General features: G+C 45.3%; 1 protein-coding gene across 1 annotated transcript in view; it reads left to right on the top strand.

Moving 5' to 3' along the window:
* Positions 1-12,727, top strand: part of CSMD3 (CUB and Sushi multiple domains 3) — a 2,043,988-nt gene that overhangs the window by 1,850,173 nt on the left and 181,088 nt on the right. The window contains exon 56 of the mRNA XM_030189879.1: positions 10,734-10,919. Coding sequence (XP_030045739.1) covers positions 10,734-10,919 — 186 coding nt within the window. The remainder of the gene's footprint in view (positions 1-10,733; positions 10,920-12,727) is intronic.

The following is a 12,727-nucleotide window of genomic DNA, read 5'->3' as shown; positions in this document are numbered from 1 at the left end:
GTTTGACCAATGGTCCATCTAGTCCAGTATCCTGTTTTCCAAACAGTGGCAAAGCCAGGTCACAAGTGCCTGGCAGAAACCCAAATCGTGACAACATTCCATACTGCAAAACCCAGGGCAATCAGTTGATTTCCATGTCTGTCTCAATAACAGACTATGGACTTTCCTCCAGGAATTTGTCCAAACCTTTTTTAAACCCAGATATGTTAACACTGTGTAAAACATGCAGCTGAACTATCAGCGAGATATTCCGGTGGTAGCATCTGGACGCTCCTGTGATTTGCAAGATAGCTGTGCACGTGGAAGAGTGTCCCAGACAGAGTAAACATGTCCCTCAGGAGAGAGTAAAATTACTCTGTCCAAGAAACACAGCTCCTGGAAACTCTAATTCAAGTATCACCACCATCTGCCCCCAGACCTCTTGTCCAGCATTTCTCCTCTTTCCCGTCTATCCATCCATGTGCATCTACTTCCTCTGTCTTCCCTCCCCTCCATCCATGTCCAACATTTATCCTCTCTTCCCTGCCCTCCACTCCATTCATGTTTAGTATTTCTCTTCTCTCCCCTCCCCTCCATGTATGTGCATCTCTTTCCTGTCTTCCCTCTCCTCCATCCATGTCCCACATTCCACCTGCCCTCCTCTCCATCCATCCATGTCCAGCAACTCTCCTCTCTCCCCTTCCCTCTCCTCCATCCATATCCAGAAATTCTCCTCTCTCCACTGCCCTCCCCTCCATGTCCAGCGATTTCTCCTCTCTCCCCTGTCCTCCCATCCCATCCATGTGCAATGATTCTCCTCTGCCCTCCCCTCCCATCCATGTTCAGTGACTTGCCCCAGCCCCCAAGTTCCAGTTCGAACCCCAGCCCTCACCTGCCTGCCCTCTTCTCCCACAACAGCTCTCCTTTCCTTCCTGCCGCCCTGAATTTAAAACATTTATTTTACCTCAAGTTGCAGCTATGGCAGTGAAAGCTGCAGGCTCACCGCCTCCAACCTTCTCTTCCCTCTAGGTGTCCCGCCCTTGCAGAAACAGGAAATTACATCTGAGGAGGGAAGGACACTGAGAGGGAAGGGAAGGCTGGAGGTGGTGAGACTGCAGCTTTCACTGCCACCACTGCTTAACGGGGTTGTGCTGCCCCTGCAGCAGCCATAGTTCCACTTGTTCTGGTTGGGTCCCAAAATATTAGGGGTGCTTGAGCACCCACAGCACCCACAGAGTCGGTGCCTAGCCACCAGTTACAATGCAGGCCTTAACCTGGATACAGAGGCAGACTGCAATGGAGAAAGTAAGATAGTATCCTACCACTCTCTCCTGTGCCAAGAGGTGGGATGCATACAAAGCGGTTATGTGGTACACAGGTGAAATGATTGATTTGGATGACCAGCCCTTGCAGATTGTTCCACCTGCTAACCCCAAATAGCTAAGTGCCACGTAGGAAAATATTTAGTAGATAGGTGATCCGCCACTGCATTCACAAAACCTTTTTTGTTTTTGGTTTATTTTTTTCCCACCAGACAATGAATATACTGAAGAAAAATTCCAAATTCAGACATCTTTTTTTTCCTCCTATGGATCATGTCAAAATCCATATAATTCTAAACACTGAAACTAAAAATGTCCAGGCTTACACCACAGTCAAATGAATTTATGCATGTTCATCAACTCTTTTAAAGGAACAAGAGGCCTGATATTAAAATTAAATATTCAGATAACTTCAAAAGTTATCCAGATATTTGAACTTGCCAGGGCTGTTTGTTGATGTTCGTTGCAACCCACCTCAGTGCTATCTGGATAGTGTCATTATGGTCTGGGGCAGAGCTTCAGGTGCAGTTAGGAGTGATCTAGTTAATGGCTATGTTCCAATTCGCTAAACAAATAACTAACTGGCAGTGGCGTAGGAAGGGGGGTGGGGCGGGGGGGGCGGTCCGCCCCGGGTACACGCGCTCGGGGGGTGCCGGCCCCGCTGGTTCCCTGCTCTCTCTGCCCTGGAACAGGTTACTTCCAGTTCCGGGGCAGAGAGAGCAGGGAACCAGCGGGGCCGACGCAGCTCCGAGTGACGTGCACTCGGGGAGGATCAACCCTCCCGCAGGTAAGAATGTGGTCCGGGGGGGGGGGGGGGGTTGCGCTCCGGGGGGGGGAAACTTGCACTCCGGGGGGTGTGCCGCAGAGGGGGGGGTCGCGCCATGCTGCACCGGGGGGGGGGGGGGGTGTGCAGCGGCAACCCGCCCCGGGTGCCATTAGCCCTCGCTACGGCACTGCTAACTGGATAACGTTATGACAGCAAAAAAGCTGGTCAAACGGTATCCAGTTTGCTATCCTGATAGTGGTCTCAATATTACCACTGTTTGGATAGTAGTGCTAGTTACCAGGAATGTACATTCATTTGAAACAACATGGAAAAATGTCATAACATTTCAATGTCATTTCTTGTTTTTAACAACATGAAATGACAGAAAAAGAAAAACTCCCAAATGTTGGCTGTCCTCTGTGCCATCAGTTGTGTGCACTAATTTACAACAGTGCGTGCATGTTATTCAATCAAAAGGGTACACTGTTGCAAAGTAATATGCACTGCTGATAGTATTGCCCTAAAATGACAATAGAAATTATAGGGGTCAACATTTAGCCCATGGTGGTGAATAATATTTTAACCACTGCCGGCATTATTCCTAAATAGTCACTGTGTAAAACATGCAGCTGAACTATCAGCGAGATATTCCGGTGGTAGCATCTAGACGCTCTTGTGATTTGCAAGATAGCTGTGCACTTGGAAGAGTGTCCCAGACAGAGTAAACATGTCCCTCAGGAGAGAGTCAAATTACTCTGTCCAAGAAACACAGCTCCTGGAAACTCTAATTCAAGCCACCTGCAGGTGATGAAGAGCAGGAACTGTAACTGGATGACCCTCCCCCTGATATGTGCTGGTGGTTCAGTGAAGGAGACCCACTTCTGCCCCGATTCAGAATCGTTTTCAGGACTGGTGAGAAGTTTCAAATGTCCAAAAAAAAATCGTCGATGCCCCCCCCCCCCAGGGTGCAGCACCCCCCCCCCCCCCGGCAAAATGACACCCCCCCCCGGTGAAATGACCCCCCCCCCCCAGGTGCATGCCGCTGGGGGGGGGGGTGCCGCGGCGCGCGCCTGTCAGCTGAGTTCGCTAACTTCGCTGCAGCTCCCTCTGCCTCTGCCGGAATAGGAAGTAACCTGTTCCAGGGCAGAGGGAGCTGCAGTGAAGTTAGCGAAGTTAGCGAACTCAGCTGACAGGCGCGTGCCATGGCACCTCCCCAGCAGCGTGCACCCGGGGCGGACCGCCCCCCCCCCTTGGTACGCCACTGTGTGAATGAAAAATGTTTTGATAGCATGTGAATTCACAGATTATTTAACTGTTCCTTAGGTAGTGTTAATATTTTAATTACAAAAAATATATAAAGGGCACCTGAGTCTAGGCACCCCAATGCCATGCACTTTGCACCAATTCTCTAATGGCATCTTGGCATCAAGGTTCCATTACAGAATTCCAGCATAAAGTTGGCATCAGTGGGCCCATGGAGGTGTGTCCTCTTAAGCCATGTCAATGGCAGGAGTAAGTTGCACTTATGTGTTAGTAGCAAAACCTTGTGCATGGTAGGTGCAAATCCTGTGCAGTAAATACAAGAGGTGTGTCTAGTATCTGCCCTGCATTTACCACACAGGACAGATGACTGCATGGCACCAAGTCTAATTTGGTGCACCTAGGGGAAAGTGATGTATGTAGTTTATAGTATTCTATAAACTATGCACCTAATTGGGAGAAAGGCTCATGTTCTACCCACCTGTTGCCCCCCTCTTGCAGTTAGACCCTATGGCATTTAGGTGCTACATTATAGAATTGTGCCTAGGGCATGCAAGTTCTTAATTGTCAATTTGATGTCACATTTGATGCATGTATGAAGTGTCTACCCACCATTTTACAGAATTGCCCCCATAACTTTTATATGTGGATGCATTGGTGCATTTTAGCGTCTAAAAATGTATCCTGTGTCTGTCTATCTATCTATCTATCTATCTATGGGTCTGCATTACTATGGTTATTTTTTTCCCATTCTGTTTATAAGAAAAATACATAGAGGGGCATAATTGAACATCTCCAAGGGCGACTATCTCCGAGGACGGGTCCGCGAAGAGGCGGGACAGACCGTATTTTCGAAAAAGATGGGTGTCCATCTTTTGTTTCGATAATACGGTTGGTGCCGGGCAAATGCATCAGATTAGGGCAGATTTGAACTAGGCGGTATCAGTTTTCAGCGATAATGGAAACCGAAGCCACCCAGTTCAAAAACGAACAACTCCAAGGCATTTGGTCATGGGAGGGGCCAGGATTTGTAGTGCACTGGTCCCCCTCACATGCCAGGACACCAACCGGGCACCCTAGGGGGCACTTATAAAAAGTAAAAAAAAAATTAAAATATCTCCCAAGTTCATAGCTCCCTTACCTTGGGTGCTGAGCCCCCCCCCCCCCAAATTCTCCCCAAAACCCACTGCCCACAATTCTACACCATTACCATAGCACTTATGGGTGAAGGGGGCACCTAGATGTGGGTACAGTGGGTTTTGGGGGCGGTTTGGAGGTCCCCAATTTACCAGCACTAGTGTAACAGGTAGGGGGGAGGTGGGCCTGGGTCCACCTGCCTGAAGTCCACTGCACCCACTAACAACTGCTCCAGGGACCTGCATACTGCTGTGATGGAGCTGGGTATGACATTTGAGGCTGGCATACAGGCTGGCAAAAAAAAAAAGTTTTTAAACTTTTTTTTTGGGTGGAAGGGGGTTAGTGACCACTGGGGGAGTCAGGGGAGGTCATCCCCAATTCCTTCCAGTGGTCATCTGAGCAGTTGGGGCACTTTTTGGGGACTTGTTCATGAAAAAAGGTCCAAAAAAAGCGGCCCTAATTCTCGCTACTGCCGCCCTTCTTTTTTCTATTATCGGCCGAGGGCACCCAGCTCTCCTCGGCCGATAAACATGCCCCAGTCCCACCTTCACCACGCCTCTGACATGCCCCCGTCAACTTTGTTTGTTCCCGCGACAGACTGCAGTTGGAGGCGCCCAAAATTGGCTTTCGATTATGCCGATTTGGGTGCCCATGAGAGAAAGGCGTCCATCTCCCGATTTGGGTCGAAATATGGGCGTCTTTCTCTATCGAAAATAAGCTGGTTAATGTATCAAACTATTTCTCTCTCTCTTTTCTCATTACTTATCTTTCTCTCTTTCACTCTATCTACTATATCAATTTATTATCCAAGATTGCTTTCTATAAGTCTTCTTACCCATGTACATGTTCCTAAATTCTGATCTCTATAAAGAACAGAGCCAGAGAGTTCAAGAGGGCTTATCTATATAGTGACTGACAATATAGGCATATATTTTTGAATTCGTACAGAACATTCTAGCACTGTTCAGAAATGGTGTTTCTAGACTGTTCACCACCTGCTGCACCCCCCCCCCCCCCAAAGTGCATCATATAACCCTCCCCGGCATGTCACTCCCCATCCGAAGAGCATCACCAGACCTTTCCTCCCTGCAATGGGGTGTGCAGAGCAGGCAAGCAACTGTCGGCTCTGCCGGTCCCCTGCCCCGGAACAGAAAGCAACTTTAGAGGATGCAGAGGACTGGCAGAGCCAACAGCCGTGCTCCTGCTCCGTGCACCCTCTTGCTGCCTGCACCCGGGGTGGACTGCCCCCACTGCCCTGCCCTTGGTACATTACTGTTGTCCAGATAGTGCCAGAGTAGAGTGTGGATATTCTGCCTAACTCTACAAACAGCCTGTGGTACTCAGCTGTTATCTGTGTAGCTATGGGGTTTAATTTAGGTCAGCCAGGCTGCTGCTGCTATTTGCAGAATTGATGGTGGTAAATGTCTATACATATATTCAGCTCTGCTACCTGGATAGAGCTCTTAATATTTTTTTAACCGCTATGGTCAGTGTTTAAAAAGCAAATGACACAGAAATTCATTGTACATTAAGATATGAGGTTCTTTCACTGACACACACAACATACTCTACGCTTTCAACATAACAAAAACCAAACAATTATAGCAATATTCACAAAGTAATCAAGAATAAGAACTCAGAAAGCCTTGATTGCATTGCATGATTTCTCACCTAAATTAGCTCTGTTTCCAAAAATTGTCTTAAGAAAGTCTATATAAACTTGAAAAATTCTACATGTGTCCAGTCCCAATAACTGAGCTGATACAAATATTCCTGGATGAAGAAATAAACCATTTCTTTTGTATGATGTGAATTTGAAGTAGGGGTCTAAAAATACCAAACATAGAGGCCCTTTTACCAAACAGTAGTAAATTGTGGCCTTAGCACGTCCTTATACAGGGTCATTCCCATGTGTTGACCATTTTTACCACTGGGGTAAAATGGCCAATTTTTCTATTTTTCCATGTTAATGACCATGCACTAATTTTCCCATTAGCATATAAGCTCCTACCTCCACCTGTAGGCAGTAGGGACTCACAGTTGAAACCTGCATTAATCAGTGTGCTAACTGGTTATTGCAGATTATGCTCCCTCTCCGCCCCCAGACCTGACCTAAGCACTGAAAAATAAATTTCATTTTTTTTAGCATATAGGTAGCACACATACACATCCCCAAATTACCATCGGATGCCTCAGTTCACCTCACGGGAAGCCATTTTTTTTGCTGCGTTAAGAATGCATTAGTGGTTACTACAGCTTTGTAAAAAGGCCCTACAGTTGTCAAAAGAAATTTGAGATAATGTTTTTCAAAGATACAGGTAGATACAGGAGCACTGCCCTTATGCATCTGCCGTAGAAGTGTATCTACTCAGACTCCTGATGCAGGTGTTGTAGCCCATGTCGAAACAAGTGACGATTCTCAATGAAAGATTTTTTGCTCTTTGTCATTTCCACTGTCTTCATTTTTATTGGATTTTCTGTGCAGGACTTTGCTTCTGTGTTTTGCTTTGAATATCCCTTAGGCCACTGTCAGGTTAAGTACTGCAAAATGGAAAAGATTTGGCATCATCAAGACTGCCTTGCCCAGGCCATGTCTCCAAAATCAGTAGATAATGGGTTAGGGGAATTGCTAAGGAAGATTACTGCGGGACCTAAAATAACTATAAATATCTTTAGCTGAGGCTAGGGAAAGAATTGTTCAAAAATTCCAAGATTATCCCACAGATTTGGCATGTGTGGGAGAGTGGCAAGAAAAAGGGTACTGCTGAGGAAAAGTCAACAGACATATCACTCTCCTAACACCATTTCTATAGTAAAGTATGGTGGTGGCACATTAACTTATGGAGATGCTTTGCATGAGCAAGAACAGGGAGGCTTGCACAGATTGAGGGAAACATAGTATAAAATACAGATAGGTTAGGAGAAAAATATGGACCTGAATTGGCCACTGTTGGAAGCAAGATACTGGGCTAGATTGACCGTTGGTCTGACCCAGTATGGCTATTCTAATGTCCTTATTTCAGTTGCCTGTACACTTGAAACCATAGAGAAGATTAATCTTTTATCAGGACAATTATCCTAAGCACAAAGGAAAAGCAAAATAAAATAAATAAATAAATACAATAGAATGGCTTGGCCAGAAGAAAGTGAATGTTCTTCAGTGGTCCATTCAGAGCTGAGACCTGACTCCAAAAGAAAATCTCTGGTAAGACCTGAAGACTGTAGTCCACAGATGATCCTCTGTCAACCTGAAAAGAGCTTGGGATATTGTCAGGTACTTGTGACCTGGATTGGCCACTGTTGAAAACAAGATACTGGGCTTGATGGACCTTCGGTCTGTCCCAGTATGACAACACTTATGTTCTTATGAGCTTGGGCTATTTTGCCAAGCAGAAGGGGTAAAACCCTTAACATCCCACTGTGCAAAGTTGGTAGATGCTTTTCCTAAATGACTCACAGGGGCTCTTTTACTAACTTTTACTAAAGAGTGATACAGTTTTGCACTTATCATATGTTAGTAGCAAAACCTAGTGCATGGTAGGGGCAAAGCCTGTGCAGTAAATGCAAGAGGTGTGTCTAGCATCTGCCCCACATTTACCACACAGGACAAATGACTGCATGGCACCAGGCTACCTGCAGTGCCAGATAACACATGCTTATTTGTGCTATCTGGCATTGCAGGTAGCATGTTTTAGGCCTCTACACAAATAAATAAACTGTCAGAGCCGGCTACAGTAACATACCCCCCCAAACAAACAAAGAAAAAAACAACCCACACACACACATACATCCATTCCTACTTCCAATCCCCCATCTGACACCCCTGACGTGTTCCTCCATCATATCCCCCATCCTGATCAGTTTCCAAAAACCTACCCTAAAGCCCTGAGCAGTTTTCTGAACTCACCAATATTCCCAGTCAGTTCTCCAAATTCCCTAGATACCCCTGATCTCTTTCCAGAACCCCCTGACAGTCTCACTCAGATTCTCAAACTCCCAGTTCCAGTCTCCAAGAAACTTCTCACTTTAATCTAATCCCCACACACATGTGTCTATGCAAATCCTCCCTCAACCCTAAACTCCTGGACCCCCTTCCATCTCTGGGATTTAACCTGAGGTGATCCCTGAAAGTCCAGTGTTCCCTTTGCATTCCCACCTCATCTGACTCTGTGCAGGAAAACAGCCACCATGAATCCTAGTAGTAAGAGATTTTATGGAAGGATGCATCCTAGTGTTAATATGGTTCCTGCCCCCTACCTAATTTAAGCAGCTAGGGCGATTTTAATAAGGCGCGCTAGTGTTTTTACTGCGCACTGATTTAGGACACACTAAATGTTAGAGACACCCATATATTCCTATGTCTTTCTTCTATGTTTGTGCAGCGCTGCGTATGCCTTGTAGCGCTATAGAAATGCTAAATAGTAGTAGTAGTAGTATGGACGTCTCTAACGTTTAGCATGCCCTAAATATTAACGTGTACGAACAACGCTAGCATGCCTTAGTAAAAGAGACCCTTAGTGTGGGTTTACTGCTGGTTTTAATGTACAGTAGAGGTCACCACGAGTCTGCACTAATGTCTACTGTGCATTAAAATCCGTACTAACCCCCAAATTCTATATATGGTGCCTTAAGTTGTGTGCACTAATTTGGTCATGCAGCCAAATTGTGTGCACAACTTAATTGATTAACAAGCCAATCAGAACAGACAATTGGTACTTAACCACCAATTAGTGGCACTAATTGGCTTTAATTAGAATGTACACGCACAACTTTATAGGCTATTCTATAACGCGGTGTGCACAAATTCCAATGCAGTCTGCTAAAAAGAGGGCGTGGCCATGGAATGGGCAGGTTGTGGGCGTTCCATAAAACTATGCGCACTGTTATGGAATACACCCCATCTGTGCCTAACTTAGCCGCAGGTAATTTAGGCCTGGTTTTAGGTGGCCTAAAGGGGTGCACTTAAATTTTAGGCACAAGAAGGGCAGACGTACATATTCTATAAAGTACGCCTAACTTCAGGCATAGTTTATAGAATAGCACTAAGCACATGGATTTTCGGCGCCAATTTTTCAGGAACCATATAAAGAATTTGAGCCTAAGTGCTTATTGCAGCTTAATAAAAGAGCCCCATAGTTATTATTGCCACCAAAGGAACTTCTACTAAGTACTGTATCAAGAAGTGTGAAGGCATATGCAATCAAGATTTTTGACTTCAAACTCCTAATTACTTTTTTGAATATATAATTTATTTATTTGTTACATTTGTATCCCACATTTTCCCACCTATTTGCAGGCTCAATGTGGCTTACATAGTACCGTAAAGGCGTTCACCAACTCCGGTAGAGAACAAATACAAAGTGATGTTGTGGTAGGGTAAGGTTCATATGTTACAGACACATTAGGGAATCATAGAGAGGAATAGTTGTGTTATGTCCATTACAAGCTTTGGTTTCATTGTATTGCAGGGTTCAGGCAGTCAGTAGGACAATAGAGCCACGGCAGGATCCGTCAGACACACGCACCCACCTCCACCCTGGCCAAACAAATAATAGCTTTCCATAGACACTATAGCACATATTTTACAGCTTAGGGGTATGTTTACTAAGGTGTGTTAGCGTTTTTAACACGCCTATAAAGTTAAGGCACGTTAAATGCTACTGTGCCAATTCCTTCCCCCTAGGCACAATAGCGTTTGACATGCGTTAGCATTTAACACATGTTAAAAACGCTAACATGCCTATAGCGTGCCATTGTAAACACAGGCATTAGTGACATACACTCCTACTTTAAATGTATTTTGTACTGTATTTTTAAATGGCAGAATATGAAAAAATGTGCAAGGGTATGAATACTTTTACAAGTCAATGGAACAGTAACTAGGTAAGCACGCACATTATGTAAAACCTGTATTAATTTCTACCAGAATCCTTGCTTTCAGTACTGGGTAAAATAATGCTCTGGAAAACATTTGGCGTAATAAAATATTGCATGTTCTTTCCTTTAACTGGATCAGTAATCATCAATGATTTCTTGAAATGTTAAATCTTGAAAAATGCATCCCTGAGCATAGAAAATTGATATTGAAGTATGTAAGACATTCAAAAATGTACCATTTGTCAGAGAGTAAACCTTGTGTAAAATAAGACTTGCTGAAGCAAAGTAGCAGAAAGGAAGATTTATAAGTGTGTATGTTGATTAAGAAAAACAATTTCTTTATAAACATGTGCTCTGAACCTCACTTTCAAGTTTTGCCATTTTCTACTTAGTGGTCAACTGCACAGATCCTGGAATCCCTGAAAATTCTATACGTGAGAGCAAAATAGAACATGGAAACTTTACCTATGGCACAGTGGTTTTTTATGACTGCAATCCTGGATATTATTTATTTGGATCTTCAGTATTAGTATGTCAACCAAATGGTCACTGGGATAAACACTTGCCAGAATGTATTAGTAAGTAAAATATATATTTTGTTTACATTTAAAGTCACCCCTCGCTACAAGTGCAGACATTTTTGAAAGGCAACTATCAAACAAAATCCTGTTTAAAATGTAATATTTTTTTTTACTTTTCTTGCTGTGTGTTTGTATATATATATATATATATATATATATATATATAGATAGATAGATAGATAGATAGATATAGATATAAAACGCACCTCCAATGTTGTAATGAAGCCTCAAGTCCAAACGTTCTAAATGCATGGTGGTGTAACCTGAAATTTGCCCATGACTGTTTGCCCCGCCCTCGCGTCAAATGTGATGACGTCGAGGGCAGAGCAAACACTCATTGGCAAATTGCATCGCCAACCAATACGTGACGTCAAACACGACGTGAACGCGAAGCACCAGCAACAGGGAAGCCGAGACGGAGAACAAGATGGCGGCTCCTCAATTCCCCTCCCCTCTTCGTCTGATGCCCGGCTGTGCACAGCAAGCCCCCGCCGCCACCCGCTTCCACTCAGTGCCCTTCTGACAGGCTGAGGGAAGCCGAGACCGAGCACACGATGGCATCTCCTCCATTACCCTCCCCTTTCTACTGCTCCATCAGAGGTTGGTTCACAGGCACGCGAAGTGGGCGGGGCATGGGTGCTGAACGGCTGTGTGGCGTTAGTGAAAATGAAAGAAAAAGCGCGACAGAAAAAATAGCGAGACGAACCAAGGGCACGTATTAAAGGTGGGACCACACGGAGAAGGAGTGAGAGAGAAGATTGAGTACATGCAACAGCACAGACAAAACAATCAGTAACCGGCTGGGAGTGAGGGGGACTTGAACTGGCTGGCTGGCTGGCTGGGAGGGGTGGGGGGTTCCAACTCAGAAGGAAGGAATGAAGGAAGGAAGGAAGGGAGGGAGGGAGGTCTGGAACTCAGAAGGAAGGGAGGAAGGGAAGGAGGGAGGGGGTCTGGAACTCAGAAGGAGGGAAAGCAAGGGGGGGTCTGGAACTCGGGAAGGGGAAGGGGGAGTCGAACTCGGGAGGGAGGTAGGGAGGGGGGTATGGAACTTAAAAGGAAGAAAGGGAGGGAGGGGGGTCTGGAGGGAGAGGGGGATTACCTTGCTAGCGCCCGTTTCATCGCCTACCGAAACGGCCCTTTTATACTAACTTCAACGTGGCAGGGGGAGGCAGGGAAGTCAGCTTGAACGTGGCAGAGGGAGGGAGGGAGCCACCTTGAACATGACAAAATAAGAAGGTAGGGTGGGCCACAACTCTGAAAGGCTGAGGGAGGGGGGACCACGACCCTGAACCTGGGAGAGGGGGGGAGGGAAGAAAAAGGAGAGGGGGACGGGAAGGAAGGGGGGAGGGAAGACGGGGAGGTGGAAGGAGGCCGGGAGATGGAGGGGGGCCCCTGCCGCACACTTCCACACACACAGCCTCATTCTATGTCACACACACACACTCGCACATTCACTCTGTCTTTCTCTCTCACACAGTCACTCTCACACAGTCACTCTCACACACACTCTCTCAAAACCTTGCTAGCGCCCGTTTCATTGGTCTCAGAAACGGGCCTTCTTTACTTATATATATATATATATATATATATATATATATACAGAGAGAAAAAAAATACAGTAGCCAACTGTTTGTGTCCTTTTCATGCCTTACAATATTTTCAGAATCTGTAGTTTCTTAAGAAATTCTTAAATGAGTTCCTTTCATATGAGATTGTTCCTACCTTATTTTAATGATGTACCTCATCTATGCATAGGAATTAATACTTTTATCATTTAATTAATGAAGACTATCTGTGCTTTCCAT

The sequence above is a fragment of the Microcaecilia unicolor genome, chromosome 1, assembly GCF_901765095.1.
Source record: "Microcaecilia unicolor chromosome 1, aMicUni1.1, whole genome shotgun sequence".
Taxonomy (NCBI): Eukaryota; Metazoa; Chordata; class Amphibia; order Gymnophiona; family Siphonopidae; genus Microcaecilia; species Microcaecilia unicolor.
The sequence above is the reverse complement of the archived record's forward strand: the minus strand, read 5'-3'. Positions and strand labels throughout refer to the sequence as shown.